At 41.5% G+C, this 18,668-nt stretch overlaps 1 protein-coding gene across 6 annotated transcripts in view; it reads right to left on the reverse strand.

Moving 5' to 3' along the window:
* dgkb (diacylglycerol kinase, beta) overlaps positions 1-18,668 on the reverse strand; it is a 679,678-nt gene that overhangs the window by 565,738 nt on the left and 95,272 nt on the right. For all 6 annotated transcript variants that reach the window (XM_078228107.1, XM_078228097.1, XM_078228136.1 and 3 more), the window contains one exon: positions 13,293-13,437. In XM_078228107.1, the coding sequence (XP_078084233.1) occupies positions 13,293-13,437 (145 nt within the window). The remainder of the gene's footprint in view (positions 1-13,292; positions 13,438-18,668) is intronic.

An 18,668-nucleotide genomic window follows, 5' to 3' on the forward strand; every position in this document is an offset into this window, starting at 1 on the left:
CAACTTGTCCATGCCGCCCTTTTTTTTTAAACCCCTAAGCTAATCACAATTGCCCGCATTTGGCCCATATCCCTCTATACCCATCTTACCCATGTAACTGTCTAAATGCTTTTTAAAAGACAAAACTGTATCCGCCTCTACTACGACCTCGGGCAGCTTGTTCCAGACACTCACCACCCTCTGTGTGAAGAAATTGCCCCTCTGGACACTTTTGTATCTCTCCCCTTAAACCTATGCCCTCTAGTTTTAGACTCCCCTACCTTTGGGAAAAGATATTGACTATCAAGCTGATCTGTGCCCTCATTATTTTATAGACCTCTGTAAGATCACCCCTCAGCCTTCTACGCTCCAGAGAAAAAAGTCCCAGTCTATCCAGCCTCTCCTTATCACTCAAACCTTCTCAATTCTCTTTTGCTGTACATCTAACCCCCCGCCCCCCTGTCCAAAATGATCTCTGCTCACAAAACTGACCCCAATTTGAGTTCTCAGATTAGAGGTTCTTCCAATTCTGCATCTTCCAACACTTTGGGATTTTGGGTGCTGCCGAAAAGGAAGTAATATTTCTAGAGTTTTATTGCAAGTTGTGTGTTCTTGAATTTCATCATAGAGATGGCCTTTGTGTTTTTTGGTACTATGGGTGACTTTTTTTGGGTACAAGTCTAAACCACATTAAAAATTGAAAAGCTTCTCCCATTGCACAACTTACCTTTCTCCGTGATTGTTGATGCTGATTCACACCCATTTTAAGTTAGTTCAGATGCTAAATGAGATTTGGAGAATATTTGGGTGCAACTTAACACTGACAAATTGAGTGTATTTCACAGGTTGAACTCCTGGATTATGCTCACAAGGAAACTGATAAGCACTGGAATCATTGCCGAAATAACAGAGGAGATGAGGGTCCGCGAGGGCCTTACCCGAGATGATTCTTTAATCTGCACTAAGCTGTTTCTACAAAATCAATTAGTTCCTGCCTTGTACAGTATGAGGACAATGTCTCAAGTAAGCAGTAACAACCTCCTTGCTGGCCTGTCCAAGTTCAAACTTTCTAAGGGCACCATTTCCAGATCTGTACCACTTCACCATTGATATTAGGAGGAGGAATGAAACAATAAGCAACTGCTTGCAGTCACTCTATCGCAGTTTACATCACAGCAAGACCCCTGTGTCAGCTTGTTTGTGTAGCCAGCATGCTGTGTGATTAATGAAGATGGAACATATCCTCTCTTCCCAATTCTGCTAAAACTACAGCTGAGTAAACACCTTTCTGTTGATTCTACACAGTCTGGCCCACATGAAAAGTTGGCTTGCTTTCAGCTCGAAGGAAACAAAATACGGGAAGAACTCAATTTTTAAAAAAATGTTAAATCAAATGTTGACTCCAATTTGTCATTCAAGCTAACCTGCTGGAAAAAAATCCTGTTCCCTTTCAGCGATCATTCTGAAGCAAGTTTGGTTGCAAAATGATAAACCAGGTTCCAATCTAGGAAAACTAATTCTGAATCCTATGAAAGCAAATAAGGGTAAGAGCAGGGCTAGATTAATATTAACAACAACAATAGATATCTTCCTTTTCTTTCTTGCCTACATGCCCACCCGTAAAGGGTAGGGTATGGACCAATTCTTGGCATAAATGCCTATGTGCATCCATTAGGAACCCCTGCTGTACACCCCCGTAGCACTCTTGGTGTCACAGGAGGTTTCCAATGGCAAAAACTCAAGCCAATTTGGGGAAATCTTGAGCACTTGCCTACCCACTGATTGCTGCAATCTACTGTCCCAGATTCATAAACTATTCAAGCAACAGACAGAAAACAGAAAACAATAGGCCAGTTAGCTTGACGTCTGTTGGGAGAAGGATCATTAAAAAGATTATAGCTGGGCACTTAGATAATCTCAAGATAATCAGGAAGAGTCAGCATGGTTTTGTGAAAGGGAAATCACATTTAACCAATTTATTTGAGTTCTCTGACGAAGTAATATGCACTGTAAATAAAGGGGAGCCTATGGGCATACTGTATGGGGATTTCCAGAAAGCATTTGATAAGGTGCCATCTCAAAGGTTATTGTGGAATATAAAAGCTCATGGTATAGGAGGTAACAAAATAGCATGGATAGAAGATTGGATGGCTGGTAGAAAATGGACAGGATTGATAAATGGGTCTTTATCTGATTGACAGGATGCAACGAGTGGAGTCTTGCAGGGGTCTCCTGCTGGGGCCTCAACATTTTACAATTTACATCAATGACTTAGATTAGGGAAGCAAAGACATGGTAGACAACTTGCAGAAGACACAAAGATAGGTAGGAAAGCATGTTGCGAGAAAACACAATGAGTTTGCAGAGAGATATAGATAGATAGGTTGTGTGTGTGGGCAAAAATCTGACAGATGGCGTATAGGAACATATGAAAATGTTCACTTTGGCAGGAAGAATTAAAAAGCAGAATATTATTAAATGGAGAACAACTGCAGAATTCTGAAGTGCAGAGGGATCTAGGTGTTTTCATACATGAGTCACAAAAAGTTAGTATGCAAGCACAGTATCTAATCAACGGAATGCTATCTTTTATTGTGAAAGGAATTGAACATCAAAGTAGTGATATTATGCTTCAGTTATACAGGACATTGGTGAGATCACATCTTGAATACTGAGTGTAGTTTTATTCCCCTCATCTAAGGAAGGATGCAAATGTGTTGAAGGTGGTTTACTAGATTGATACCTGGAATGAGGTTATTGTCTTCTGCAGAAAGGTTCAACAGATTGGGCTTGTTTCCACTGAAGTTTAGAAGAGTGAGGGATGACTTGATCGAAGTATACAAGATCGTGAATAGACTTGACAAGGTGGGCGTGGGAAGGATGTTTCCCCTTGCGGGTCTGTCCATCTTTACTGAACAGAGAAGAGGAGAATTTCTTTCTCTGAGGGTTGTGCGACTTTGTCACAGAGGATGGTGGAAGCAGAGTTATTGAATATTCCTTAAGACAGAGGTAGACAGATTCTTCTTGGGCAAGGAGAATCAAAAGTTATCGGGGTAGATGGGAACGTGGAACCCGAAAGACAAACAGGTCAGTCATGATCTTCCTGACTGGCAGAGCAGGCTTGAGGGGCTGAATGGCCTACTTCTGCTCCTATTTCATTTGTTCATATATCAATTAGCCAACATCCAAGATTCAGCCATTACCGTTTGTGTATATGTCCTGTCCAGCCAGCAGAACAAATCCACTAGAGGTGGCATGGTACTTGAAGTCCTGAACAATGACTCCAGATTCTATGATACTGTTTGCCTTCATGGCAAACATCGACACCTTTCTGAGCTAATGTTTCAGTATTCCTCAATATTGAGCATCATTTGGACTGAGGGTAGCAAGGGCACAGAATTGTCATCTGGGCTGCGGGCATACAAATATGCATATGGACGTATGAATTAGGAGCAGGAGATGGTCACTCGGCTCCTCGAGTCTGCTCCATCATTCAAGATGATCACGGCTGGTCCGATTGGAACTTCAACATCGCATTCCTGTCTATCCCTGATAACCTTTCAAGCCATTGCTAATCTAGAACCTATCTGGTTCAGCCTTAAAAATATTCAAAGACTCTGCTCCCACTGCCTTTTGAGGAAAAGAATTCCAGAGGCTCACAGCCCTCAGAAAAAAATTCTCCTCATCTCTCTTAAATGAGCACCTCCTTATTTTAAAAACAGTGATGCCTAGTTCTAGATTCTCTCAAAATCCTCTCCACATTCACCTTATAAACTCCCCTCAGGATCTGAATAGTAAGAGTCACCTCTTATTCTTCTAAACTCTAGTGGATGCAATCCCATTCTCTCCAACCTTTTCTCATATGGTAAACCACTCATTCCTGGTATTAGTTTTGCAAACCTTCTCTGAACTGCTCCAGATGAATTTACAACTTTCCATAAATGCGACCAATACAGCACACACTCCAGAGGTGATCTCACCAATGTCCTGTACAACTGAAGCATAACCTCCCTATTTTTATATTCCTCTCACAATAAATGATCACATTCTATCAACTTTCCTAATTACTTGCTGTACTGTATACTTGCCTTTAGTGATTCATGCGTTCAGGAACTCAGATCCCTCAGAGTTCTGCAATCTCTCACCATTTAGTTAATAAGCTTCTTTTTATTCTTCCTGCCAAAATGGATAATTTCATTTTTGCCTACATTATATTTCATTTGCCAGATTTTTGCCCACTTACTGTACCTATATTGCTTTGTAGCCTCCTTACGTCCACTTCCCAATTTACTTTCCTATATATCTTTGTGTAATCAGCAAATGTCCCTCAACAGGAGCAGCTTGATAGTATCACCACTAATAGAACTGTCCAAGTCATGAAACACAGTGCTATCTTCGTCCTCAACAATCATTTTGCATAGATGCATGTGTCTATGATAATATGACTGGGAATGGCCATCACATAGGCATTAGAGAGACCAAGTGCCGTCTTATTGGTGTGGGGCGCTACTGCTAAAAATAGTGGGATAGATTAAGAACCGGTCTAGCAACTCAATGTTGGACATCCATGAGGTACTGCTGGTCAGCAGGAGCTGCAACATTAGATTCCGCCATAATTTGTTACCTCATAGCCTGGCATATCCCTCACACTACCACTACCATCAATCCAGGCACTAACTCTAGTTCAATGAGGAATGTAAAAGAGCATGCCAAAAACAGCACAAGGTGCCAATCTGGTGAAACTAGATACAAATCAACGTGCTTGCTACACAGTGGAAGCAAAACATCGACAGAGCTAAGTGATCCCACAACCAAAAGTTTGGATCAAAGCTCTGCAGCCCCACCATATCCAGTTGTGAATTGTGGTGGAAAATTAATTGGAGATGGAGACAACATGGACAACCCCATCCTCAATTATGCTAGAGTGCTGCATGTGATTGAAAAAACACAAGGCATTTGCAGCCATCTTCAGCTGGAACTAAAGTGCCAATGATTCTTCTTTCTCTTGACTTCCTCCCGTGATCTCACCATTACACAAGCCTCTCTTCAGCAAATTCAAGTCACTCCATTTGTTCAGAAATGACTGAGCTCAATGGACATAGAAAAGGCTATGGACCAGAACAATAGTCTGTAATGCTGAAGGTGTGTATTCTAGAACTAGCCCCACCTCGAGCAAACTGTTCCAGTACAGCTACAACATTGGCAACTGCCCAACAATGGGAAAGTTCCCAAGGAATATCTGTCAAGGAAAAGAAGTACAAATCCAACCCAATTAGTATCCTACCAGTCTAATTTTAATCATCGGTAAGGTTATCAGTAAAGTCTTCCTCAGCGTTATCAAGCAGAAGTTAATCACCAATAATCAACTTAGTGATTATCAGTTTTGTTTCAACCAGAATCACTCGGCTTCAGTCCCCATCCTTGGTCTAAACACAGGCAAGAGCTGAATTTAGAGGTGAGATTGACTAAACTTAACATTAAAGGCAGCAATCACCTGAATGTGGCACCGGGAAGCCGAGTGAAACTAAAAGCATGGTGAAAATTCTCGAATAGCTGAAAACATACCTAGCTGAAAAGGAGATTGCTATTCTTTAAGGCCATCAACTTAGCCTCAAGGCATTGTTGTATAGTTCCTTAACGAAGTACAGTAGGCACCAATACTTCACCAGTGAGCCTTTATTTCATCCTAAGGGCAGAATTGAAGATGTTTGCTAATGATTACATAGTTTCTGGTTTATTCACAATTGCTCAGATAATGAAGCAGACCATATTCACATCGAGGAAAACTTGGATAGCATCCAGGCTTGGGTTGATAAGTGGCAAGTAGCATTCACACCATTTAATTGCCAGGCATTAACCATCTCTTTAGGGCAGCACGGTGGTGCAGTGGTTAGCACTGCTGCCTCACAGTGCTGGGGACCCAGGTTCAATTCTGTGACTGTGTGGAGTTTGCACATTCTCCCCATGTCTGCATAAGTTTCCTCCGGGTGCGCTGGTTTCCCCTCTCACTCCGAAGATGTGAAGGTTAGGTTGATTGGCCATACTAAATTGCCCCATAGTGGTCTTACAGGGATAGGGCCTGGGTGGGATTACTGATGGCACAGACTGGATGGGCCAAATGGCCTCCTTCTGCACTGTAGGGATTCTATGATTCCAACAAAAGCTGGCCTAGCCATCTCCCTTTAACAGTCAAAGGGATTAATATTGCTAAATTCTCCCGCTATTAACATTTATAGAGTCATCAAATACCAGAAACTCAATTGGACTAGCCGCATAAATGCCATGGCTATTAGAACATATAAGAGGTCTGGTATTTTGCAGAGGATTAAACATACAATATAGCAGTGTTGAAGAGATGCATCTGCAATGTGTCCTATCTATTGGATCCACTGCACCAACTTGCCAAGAATTTTTCAACAGCACCTCCCAAACTAGCAGCCTCTGTCATCTAGAAGGACAAAGCAGACATGCTGAGGAACAACATCAAGCTAACTGTATCCTGAGCTGGAAAAATATCACTGTTTTCTCAATCATTGCTGGTTCAAAATCCTGAAAGACCCTACTTAACAGTATCGTGCCTACATCATTTGGACCGCAGTTGTTGAAGAAGGCAGCCTTCCAATATCTCGTCAAGGAAACTATGGTGGACCATAAATGGTGGCCTTGCTAATGACACCCAATCTCAAGAATGAATTAAACAAACCTAACAGGTCTGGATTCATATTTCAAATGGGCTGAATTATGAACTTGTACTTTGCATCAGTGTCAGGAAATTGTGTACAACATTTTGAGGGATTAATATGCATATTTTGGTCAGATGGACATCTCCTGCACCGAGTACGCACAAAGCATAAATTAAATGGAAGCTGCACATGCAAAGTTGGGCAACCTGATTGAAAAGTATTCCTTCTGGTGGATCCACGTAAATCTGTCACTACAGAATTCCAGTGAACAGGGTAGAAGCACTCCTTTGGAGGGAGAGGGAGCAGAGAAATTGGAGGATAACTCGATCTATTCTCACATGGTCATCAGTTCAAAGATTCTATTGCTAGTTCCAAAGGGATTGATCATATTGCTATTGTCGTCAGGAAATTATATGTAGCACTCAGAATAGGAAAACGAGGGGAAAATAACCTACAATAAATACCATGGTGAAAATATATAAATACAATATTTCACTTCTACAATCCTGGTGCAGAAGATTCCTTAAATTATTAACAATGCAATAAAAGAAATGCTGAGCAATGTATTTTTAAAAAATAACCATCGAATTGTTTTAGGGGTTATTCACTATTTCTTCATTCTCTGCAGTAAGCCCACTTTCATTATTAAATCTTTCTACAGCTAGTAAAAGTTGCATTAACTGGATCGACATCAATGTCAAATGGCCAGATTTTTGTCATTGAAGTGGGAAACTCAAATTGGGAAATTTCAGCAAACCTATTTCCATATAAATGACCCCTGCATGCATGATTTTCACTCAAGTGAGGAGGGACAGGATAGAATCAGACCCACTAAACTTGGAACTGGAAAAAAAACACCCAATGCTGAAGTGCATTGATTGACATGCCATCTGGTGTTGCTTAGAAATAAGAGCATTAATTAGCCATCTTTTTTTCCCCCAATTTCTATAGACGCCATTATTTCGATTTCCCAAGGTTTGCTATCATTGTTGAGCCCATTATGAATGCTTGGTTGAGTTTCAAAAAGGTACAGAATCACTTATATCAGTGGGGAGCTGTGAAGAAATTTTGATTGACAGCTCAGGAAGCTATTAAAGGATCAACTTTCCTTAACGCGATTTGTGAAATAGATTATGTTCCATCCCCACATGGCTCCTGAGGTCTGCCCGAATGGATACTGGGTAAGTTCTTATGGAGGGCATGGATGTTGGCACGGTGAGGGGTGAAGATTTGAGGACCTGACACATCATTAAAACGGGCTAATGTCCGAGTAAATGGTGTTCTCGTGAGCCAGCCTGGCCGTCAGCCCAGATCCATTAGCACCTTGGGCTTGCCTCCAAAGGCAGCGGGTCCAACTCCATAGTCGCCGCATGCCTCTGGCATGAAAATATGCTGGGCACCACCTTTCAAAGGAGACAGGACTGCCAAGTCAATAAATTTCCTAACTCAACCTTTCCGTCTCCTGCACAAAATCTGGCTCTATTTCTCCAAAGTCCTTTTCTTCTGGCTACCCATTCTCTTCCCTCCATAAACTCAACTTGTCCAAAACTCCTCTGTTGTGTCCAGGTTCAATCCTTGTTGACCTCAGTTCGCTCTCCATTCTTCAAGTTGTTAAATTTAAGATTGGTATCTTGGAGTATAAATACTTGTAAGGTCTTGCTTTACCTCATCTCTGAAATCTAATGCAGCCCTAGAATACCTGCTGAATTCACTGATTCATTCATCCCTACTTTCACCTCACTATTAGTGACTGACCTTTCAGTCTCGCTATCTGGAACTCTTATCCAATTCCTTTCACCTCCTTTCATTTTTAAAAATTTCCTCAAAGCCCATCTTTTCTGTCAAACTTTTCACCCCATTGACTAATTTCTTCTTTCCTGTGTAATTCCAAATTGTTATTCCACAAAACACGTTACCCAATTTTCCTGTGCTGAAGGTGGCACGCAAGTGTTTTGCTGCCAAAATTCAGCCCTGCCATCTAATTATGGAATCTGCCAATTGTTCAAAAATCAAGTTGTATCACACTGAGTCACCATGTTTAAGTTTATTTATTAGTGTTGCAAGTAGGCTTACTGCAATGAAGTTACTGTAAAAATCCCCTAGTCGCCACATTCCGACACCTGTTCAGGTACATTGAAGGAGAATTTAGCATGACCAATGCACCCAAGTAGCATGTCTTTCAGACTGTGGGAGGATACCTGAGCACCCGGAGGAAATCCACACAGACACTGGGAGAATGTGCAGACTCCGCACAGACAGTGACCCAAGCTGGGAATCAAACCCGGGTCCCTAGCGCTGTGAGTCAGCAGTGCTAACCACTATGCCGTCTTGCCACCCACATCTTAAATAATGAGGGAAAGTGGCGACAGAGGAAGAAAAAAGAAAGTAAATTCTGCACTCCAGATCCTACTGCCTCATGGGACATCCTGCCCCATGTTCCCATTGATTCACGAGTCAAGAATCTGCCTGCTAAGTCACCCGAAAGCTAGGGCAGGAACTTGCGACCTGGGTGGATGTCATTCTTAAAATCGAGGGACAGATGATGATAATCTAACAAAATCTATCAACTATATTGAAATCAAGGGACAACTGATGCATGGAATCCGTTATTCAATTCTTCTAAATAGCAGTCAACCAAGGTTCATTGTAACTAATTGATAGAGCACAATTAAAATGAACTGTTCGGCATGTTTACTGAATCAACATCAGCACTTCTGTTGCAGCAACACTTACTAACAGTGCTTTAATATCACTACCATTCAGGGTCAATCCGCAAATTTCAGTGCATGCTCTAGGTAACATAGCAACAAACACCCACATTTGAAGATAATAATCACTAACCAATTCCAAATCTACTACTTTCGCCGTTGCTCAAAAGGGATTGAATTTTACCATGAGCGGCCACTTTCACAACTGTCATGTAAGATTCGATATTCGCGTTGATAGCAGAGTTGTAGCCCCAGGTCTACAAGCAGGTAGGAGCTGGAAACAGTGCTGTCTAGGACAGAGGAATGTGTTTCCAGCTGATCTTTTAGTCTAACAGTGCAGCACACAGCTCTTTTAAGGCTTGCGGAATCAGAAATTAAACAGCTTGATGAAACACAGCAACAACAGTGCCATAAGGGAGAGGGTTATTTATCTTCTAATTTACCAAGAGACACTGTAACAAATACAATGCTGGAAGCACAGCAAGAAATTCAATGTACTGCAAGGCAGCGTCCCAGTAACTGGCAGCAGTAATTAATGCAGCCAGTTAGCAATTTAAACGTTGCAAAGTTTGCTTTTAAAGCAGTGAACTCAGTAGTCAGTCAGTTTATTTGGCAGGTGAGCAGCTTTTGGATTTTGGGGCATTGCAGCCTTTCTAGTGCAGCTAGGTACAGATGGTCCCCCCAAAGTGGACTTGTGGTTTTCAGAAGTAAGGAAATCCATACTTCTTGCATTCCGCATCCCATGCATTTTGTCCGGCAGCTCTTTGGACCCAGTATCCAGACTTGCACTTCAAAATCGTTGGAGGCTAAACACAAGGCTGAGCACACAGAGTTAGCGCAACGACAATAATCTCTCCCTCAATGTTAACAAAACAAAGGAGATTGTCATCAACTTCAGGAAGCGTAGTGGTGAACATGCCCCTGTCTACATCAATGGGGACGAAGTGGAAAGGGTTGAGAGCTTCAAGTTTTTAGGTGTCCAAATCACCAACAACCTGTCCTGGTTCCCCCATGCCGATGCCATAGTTAAGGAAAACCACAAACACCTCTACTTTCTCAGGAGGCTAAGGAAATTTGGCATGTCTGCTATGACTCTCACCAACTTTTACAGATGCACCATAGAAAGCATTCTTTCTGGTTGTATCACTGCTTGGTAAGGCTCCTGCTCTGCCCAAGACCACAAGAAACTACAATGAGTCATGTACGAAGCCCAGTCCATCACACAAAACAGCCTCCCATCTATTGACTCTGTTTAAACTTCCCGCTGCCTTGGCAAATTAGCCAGCATAATCAAGGACCCCATGTATGCCAGACATACTCTCTTCCACCTTCTTCCGGTGGGAAGAAAATACAAAAATCTGAGGTCACGAACCAATTGACTCAAGAACAACTTCTTCCCTGCTGCCAAACTTTTGAATGGACCTACCTCGTATTAAGTCGATCTTTCTCTACACCCTATCTATGACTGTAACACTACATTCTGCACCCTCTCCTTTCCTTCTCCATGTACGGTATGCTTTGTTTGTATAGCATGCAAGAAACAATACTTTTCACTGTATATTAATACATGTGACAATAATAAATCAAAATCTGCTAAATGGATTGCCTTGTGAGAATGAGTGGCAATGGAAATTTTGAGTGTAAGAATTTGCCAGACGGAAGGGAAATGCTAACTTCTTCCAATCGAGGGGCAACAGTAATTGTCTTAATAATCAGAGTAATTAAATAGATTTAAAAGGGTTTATGCAAATAACAGGACAGCTGAGACTGGTTGCCTGCATTTCCTGTGCCCTAGGTGTTGTGTGTGTCCTGGATATCCATGCGGGCAATTGTTCCTCTAGTCGCCAAACATGAGCTCAGGGTTTCTAAGCTGCGAGAATCTGCAGAGTGTACAGAAGACCATGACTATCCTGGTCCACATGTTCCAGGAAGTGGTCAGCCTGCAGAAAGTCCAGGAGAGTAGTGAGTGACTGTCCAGCAAGAGTAACTTTTAAAAGGGGCTGTAGATGTGATACTTATCCCCAATAAGTTATCCAATGTTATGTTTGAGGGTTCCATTAAATTTCGCCCATTACATCAGTCTTCAATGGGCAAGAGGGGGTCCACAATAAAGGAGGAAGCAGTAGCAATATTGGATTGATTAAAAATAGATAAATAGGAAATACTTAAAAGGTTGACTAGAATGTCATTCAATCCAGATGGAATCCCTCCTAGGTTATGCGGAAAATAAAGGGGAATTTGCAGAGGCTCTGGAAACAATCTTTCAATCCTCGTTAGATATGGGCTGATGCCTGAGGAGTGGAAGATTGGAAATGTTACATCACTGTTCAAAAAAAGAATCATTGGCCAATCGACCGAACATCAGTGATAGAGAAACATTGACTCATTTATTTGGAATAAACATAATCAATATTTGGAAAAGTATGGGCTAATCAATTAAAATGAGCACAGATTTTTTAAAAGGAAAACCAGGTTTGTCGAAAATAATTGACTTCTGAGATGAAGTAATGGAGAGAATTAATGAGGGTGGGGTATTTGATATTCGGTACAAAGGCTTTCAAAAGGCATTTAATAAAACACCACAGAATAGATTTTCTATCACAATTAAGGCCCCATGTGATTGAAGGGACATTATTGGCAGGATAAATGCAAAATTGGCAAGAGAGAGTGTGGACAGTTGTTTTTCAGACTAGAGAAAAGTATTTTTTATTCTTTCATTGGATGTGGGCTGGCAAGATCAGCATTTGTTTCCCATCCCCAATTGCCCTTGAACTGAATGGCTTGTTAGGTTATTTCAGAGGACAGTTAAGTGTCAACCACATTGCTGTGGGTCTGGAGCCACATGTAGGTCAGACCAGGTAAGGATGGTAGATTTCCTTCCCTAAAACAGCATTAGTGAACCAGATGGATTTTTAAACAATTGACAATGGTTTCATGGTCACCATGACTTTGACTAGCTTTCAATTTCAGATTTATTAATTGAATTTAAATTCCACTCGCTGTCTTGTTGGGATTTAAACCCATGTCCCCAGAGCCTCTGGATTTTGGATTATTATTATTCCAGTGACATTACTACATAACCACATTACCACAACTCCTCCCATCTCCTCTTGGTGTTCCCCAGAGGTCAGCATTAGAATCATTGTTCTTTTTGATTTTTATATTAATGAAATTCACTTGAAAATAATTTCAAAGCCTGCAAATGTAAATGAACAATATAGATGGCAGTAATAGCCTTCAGCAGGACATAGACTGTTGAATTAGGCAGACAAATGGGTGATGAAATTTAAGTGAATTGTGAAGAGATGCACTTTGGTAGGAAGCGGCAAATTAAATTAAATAGCACAGCCTTAAAGGCGGTGCCTGGGATTGGATGCACACAAATCTTTGAAGGTAGTGTATACTTCGCACTTTCAACATTGACATTGACCCTTTAGGCATTTGTATGTTATAGCTCTGTTCCCTCCAAAACAAATGAAGTGTTTACTTTCAGTTTAATTTACAATATCCTTTGTCCCACTGCACATTCAGCAATTACTTCTTTCACATGACAGAAATTTATATTCAAGGTTGTCTATGACTTGAAAGCATTTCTGAACCTATTGGCCAGCTTTCACTCGTTATTGACATTGGCATGTTCAGAACGATTGAACCATTGAAATTTGTGGCAGAGGCCACTCACCTCTCTGCTTTTAGCCAAGAGCAATTCAAAACTGATCCCACTGCCATCCCCTGCCAACCAACCACCGCCCCCCTCAACTTTTGCTGCCCCAATGAAGAAAGTGTCTCACACCACTCTTTATCCATATCAACTTGCTTCTCCTTTGAAGGCCATTCAAGCTGTCGTTCAGTGCTTTCTAAAGACAGACATACAGGAAGGTTGCTGGTCCTTATTGCTTACCTCCTGTGTGGAATGGAGGACTGCTGGAATTTTTTGCCTGTGAAGAAGGGCTTGGAAGCGAGGACTTGTTCTTGAATGACATGAACAGATGCTGACAGAAATCATCAGGCAGCTCAGCCTCCAAGAATGTTTTCATGAACAGTTTGAAGCCGTCAAAGTCTATTGGCTAGAGATAAAATAAAAAGCATTTACTCAAAAAGAAAATAGCACAAAACCAGAAAATATTTTTGCATTTGAAAAAGTGTCACCTATAATATTAGCTGGTATTATCAAAATATTTTCAACAGAAAATGTGTGTTTCACTATTTTTCATCCTTTGTAAAAGAACGGGGCAATTATATTATTCAAAAAAATCAAGAAAGACAACCTAAAGATGTGATATTTTCTTTATATGTATTTTTGGTGTCCCTCCAAGTCCCCTCCTTTCTCATCTGTATCCTGTCCTTCAGCAATGTCAAGAGCGAAAATAAGAAACACTTCTTTAAGCAAAGGGTGGTGAAACTCTTCCATAACCTCAACTGATGCGAGAAGAATTGTTAAATTTAAAATTGGGATTGATAATATCTTTGGTTAACAAAAGCATTAAGGAAGATAGGTGCAGATCAGCCTACTATCTTATCTTCCTATCTTCTTCATTATTACATCCAATTCAGAGTCATCAAGAAGCCTAAAATCATTGGACAACAGTCTAGTTTTCCAAATAAGTACATGATTGGGCTTGGCTTAGGTACTCCTCCAGTTAATTAGCCCGTTGATATGCTATGTGAGCTCTCACCTGTTTAACAACCAGTTGAGATAAGCCCCAAGAACTACCTGTGTTTATCATTTCTTTTACAGTTTTAGTTCAGGTACTGTTTTCATATTCAGAGGATTGTGCTCACTTTTTTTCAAAGCATGTGGGCATCGCTGGCAAGGCCAGCATTTGTTGCCCTAGAACTGAATGGTTTACAAGGCCATTTCAGAGGGTAGTTAAGAGTCAGCCACATTGCTGTGGGTCTACAGTCAGACGTAGGCAGATTTCCTTCCCTACGTTACAAAGGACATTAGTGACTCAGATAGGCTTTTATAACAATCGAGGATAGTTTCATGGTCACCGTTACTGGGACTTTATGTTCTAGATTTATTAACTGAATCTTAATTCCATTAGGTGCTGTGGTGGAATTTGAACGCAGGTCCCCAGAGCATTTGGTGCGCCTCTGGATTAACAGTCCAGTGACTGCCACCGTCTGCCCCTGTGTAACAGGATCCTCACTCCCTACGAGACAAATTATACCTTTACCTGTATGATACCCAAGTAATGGTAGCAAGGATGGAAATCTAATAAAGCTCTTTGCCATATATAAGCATTTTAACTAGTGCATTCATGCAAATTTCCTCATCTTAAGAAAATGCAATAAACACCATGGATCAGGTTAAAAGTAACAGAATAGAAATATTTAATATATGAAATATCTGCAAAGACAAACAGGAGATTTGCAGTGATTATAAAATTTAAATTTCCTTCATAAAATGTAGGAAATGGACTTGAAACAAAGCCATGATCACAGCCACAGATGGTAGATCACTGTGAACCTGTGATGGATGCTGGCAGAAGTGAGTGATGGTGGGAGAGAGGTTGTGGTGGAGGGGTGGACAGGAAAGGCAGGAGTGGAATTCAGTGCCTCCACTGAATGCCTTTAAATGTGGGAACCCACAAGCAACTCCGGCAGGATTTGCTTTTCAGGCATCTCACATGGCGAGACCCCTGCTTGCTACTAGTCAAATACAAGCACTGGTGGGATGAGGCCTGGAAGTGAGCCTTTTCACCAACGATTCAATCAGTGTAGTGGCGGGAATATATGAATATGAATATTCCCACCCACCATCCTCCTGCTGATTAAATCCTGCCGCCCCCACCACAACCAAATTCGCTACAGGGAGAACATGAAATGCTGCCCATTTTTTCAAAATCTTTCATGATAAACTGAAACAAAATACATTAACAGTGCTTCTGAGTAGTTCAGATGACGACAATTCACACTCATTTAGGCTTAGTGTCCTTAGTAGGTGATCAGACACACCAACTCCATTCTGATAGCTCTGTGCAGCTATGTAAGTGTTTGTCATTTTGAGATCACCTGTTCAAGTCACCAGAGTCTTTTAAAAATTTATTCTGTGGCTTCAGCCCATTCAATAAACAAAGTCATTCTTTGATATAAAATCGGATTTGAGAAGAGGCTTAAAATACATTAAATAAAGATGTAGAAAATGACAAATTAGCTAATGAATACACAGGCCAGTTTCAGAAAGTGCCACTTAAACTGGGCAGATCTCTATTACAATATGCACTCTGGGAACTGATCTCAGTTACCAAATTGGTTATCGTGTCCAAGTTTGAAGGCAAAGGAAGAAAATCACGTCAGGTAATTTTGATTCTTATCCAGCAGCTCCAGAAAGCCCATGTTTGAACATCAACTGACAGCATCATCAGCAGCTTGCCAAAGTATAATATCTAAACTTGCATATGAATAATGACTATTTGAGGGCATATAAACATCTTATGGCATCATTAGCAAAGGAAAACCTGCCAAAGTGCTTAATCAGACAAATATTGACAGTAAGCCAAAGGAGATATTAAAAGAAGGGTTATTACAAACTAAATCAAAGAGATAGGTTGTCTCAGGTTCTGCTTCCCATCCTCCCCAAATCTGTATTAATCATTCCTCTAAGCAAAAGCCACACTTGATCCCCCTGTCCTTGCAAATTATTGCCCCATCTCTAACCTCCCTTTCCCTCCCAACTCATTGCCCATCTTTCCACAAACTCCACAGCCCAGGTTTTCAGCTTGATGGAGAGGCTCTCCGTCATAGCAAAATTGCCGAAATGGCCAATTTTTCAGTCACAAACAACATCCTATGTGATAGTGACAAAGGTAAACTCTTCCTCCATATGTCTGACAACATTGACCAGACTATCCTCCTCCAACACCTCCCTTTTGTTGCCCAGCTCAGTGAGCTCACTCAACTATTCAGTCATAACCAGAGGATCACCTAAAATAGCTTCTCTGTCCATTCCTTACTTTTATCTCCAGAACCACCACCTCCACCTAAACCCCTACCACCCCACCCTCTCTGGTCTCCTCCAGTATCTATCCTTGGTGACTCCTACTATTTATTTACCTGGTGGCATCATCTGAAAGCAAATCCACATGTACTCCAACAACACTCTTTACCTTACTGTCACTTCTCTTATGTGACGTGTTGGGCAGGGTAGGGGAGGGGGGAATGGAGGCAGGATGTGACTCCAAATGTGTGAAACCTGAATTCAGCAGGGCCATATGAATTTATTCAGTGCTGAGCTCAAACAGACCCCATTTTTGCTGAAGCAAGAGAGTCGTTATCAGCTGTGTAGAATTTACAAATTTTTCGAGAACTCATAAATGCACTTATGGTGGATAGGATCAGCAGAACTGTCAAGTTATTGAAATGGACTTTAATTTTAAAAAAACCTGTGTCCGAGAGAGACGAACAAAAATCTGTTCCAGCAGATTCAATAGCTTTTTGTTGCCATAACCCTAAATGCTATCATTATAGCATTATTAATGCTTGACTGCTCCCCACATCTACCATTACCAAAGTAGGGCGTTACAAGTTCACTGTTTGATTGATGACTCAAATAAATTATTAAAGCATAGCAGTCTTTGACAAGGGGTTATGAATACAAATGTTTGTTTTCATATGGGACTAAGTACTTGAGAGGATTTAAACTAATTGAATTGGAATTTATTTTGTAAATTGAATTCTGTCATGGATATTTAGAATTTTATTTAATTTCATCTCAGCCTGGCTCCTGAGGTCTGCCCCTGGTGGATACTAGATGCATTGGCATGGATAAAATAATGGCAAAGGGTGGTGGATGGGGCACATGGGGTGGCAGGAGTTGGTTAAGGGGCCATTGTAATGATTTGGGGCATTTGGTTAGCATGGTGGGGTGAGGAGTGTGAGAGTTAGAGTGCCTAATGTTTAATAAATTAACTGAGATGAAGTTGCAGAATACCAAGGGAGGCCTTGGCATTCAGCAATCCCTGTGGCCACCTTCGAACTGCATCTGGGGATGGCAGGCCTGACTGCATTCTGTCACTCCCCATCCCCCCCCAAATCCTGGAGTGAAAATCACACCCCACCGGGCACCACTTCTTGAGGTAGATGTGCAGCATCTGGTAATTTCCCAACTCGAGCTTTCCACATCAGGAGCAAAATTCCGGCTCACTGTCTTTGGTCCCCATCACAAACTCCATTTCCTACCCACTAACCTCCCTGCTAATGGTCTGAAGTTTAAGCAGATTGTTTCCCTCCATGGTGCTATGCTTGAGCTCAAGCTGAGCTATGGATCACATATCCAATCCATGGCCTACTTCCACCTTTTTTCAAAGCTTAGGGTCAAAGTATTTTGCAGCACAGCGATGGTGGAGAGATTAAAATTGGGGATGAATAAGAAGCCAGAATTTAGCTCAGAGGTTGGTGGGGTTGAATGAGAATACAGAGATAGGGAGGACCAAGACCATGGCGATATTTGAACACAATGGGTTGCTGGACCAGGAGACAATGTGGTCAGCAATCACATGGGAGATGGACAAATGAGTCTTCCAAGCTAAGGTGCAGGCAGGAGAGTTTTGGATAAGCTAAAGTTTAACAAAGTTGGAGGATGGGAGGCCAGAGTTAGAGCATTGGAATAGTTGAGATTGCAGGTGAGAAAAACATAGATGAGAGATTCAGTAACAGATTAGATGAGGAAGGGGCAATGTCATGGACATAGAGTTGCAGGAAAGATAGGAACACGTTTGGGAGGTAACAACAATCTCAGGGGAATGGGAAAAATGACAACTGAGGAAGTAGAACTCAACATAGGTTTACTGTGGGTGGCACAGTGGTTCGCACTGCTGCCTCATAGCGACAGGGACCAGGGTTCGATTCCTAGCTTGGGTCACTATCTATGCAGAGTCTGCACGTTTTCCCCGTGTCTGCATGGATTTCCACCGGGTGCTCCGGTTTCCTCACACAGTCTGAAAGACGTGCTGGTTAGGTGCATTGGCCATGCCAAATTCTCCCTCCGTGTACCCGAACAGGCGCCGGAGTGTGTGTCGACTCGGGGATTTTCACACAGTAACTTCATTGCAGTGTGAATGGAAGCCTACTTGTGACACTAATAAATAAACCTTAAACTTTGTTTCAGGCAAAGTAGGGAGAATTTGAGAGGGGGAAGAAAGGGAACAGTTGGAATTTAATGAATAAAAATATAACACTGCTTATTTGAGCTGTCTTGATTTATGGAGTTTACCACTTTTGTGGGACCGGGTAATATTCAAAACAGCTACGGCTTGTAAAACTTTCAAGATTTTCTCGGATACAGAAGTGCCCA

Source organism: Mustelus asterias, chromosome 2, assembly GCF_964213995.1.
Source record: "Mustelus asterias chromosome 2, sMusAst1.hap1.1, whole genome shotgun sequence".
Classification (NCBI taxonomy): domain Eukaryota; kingdom Metazoa; phylum Chordata; class Chondrichthyes; order Carcharhiniformes; family Triakidae; genus Mustelus; species Mustelus asterias.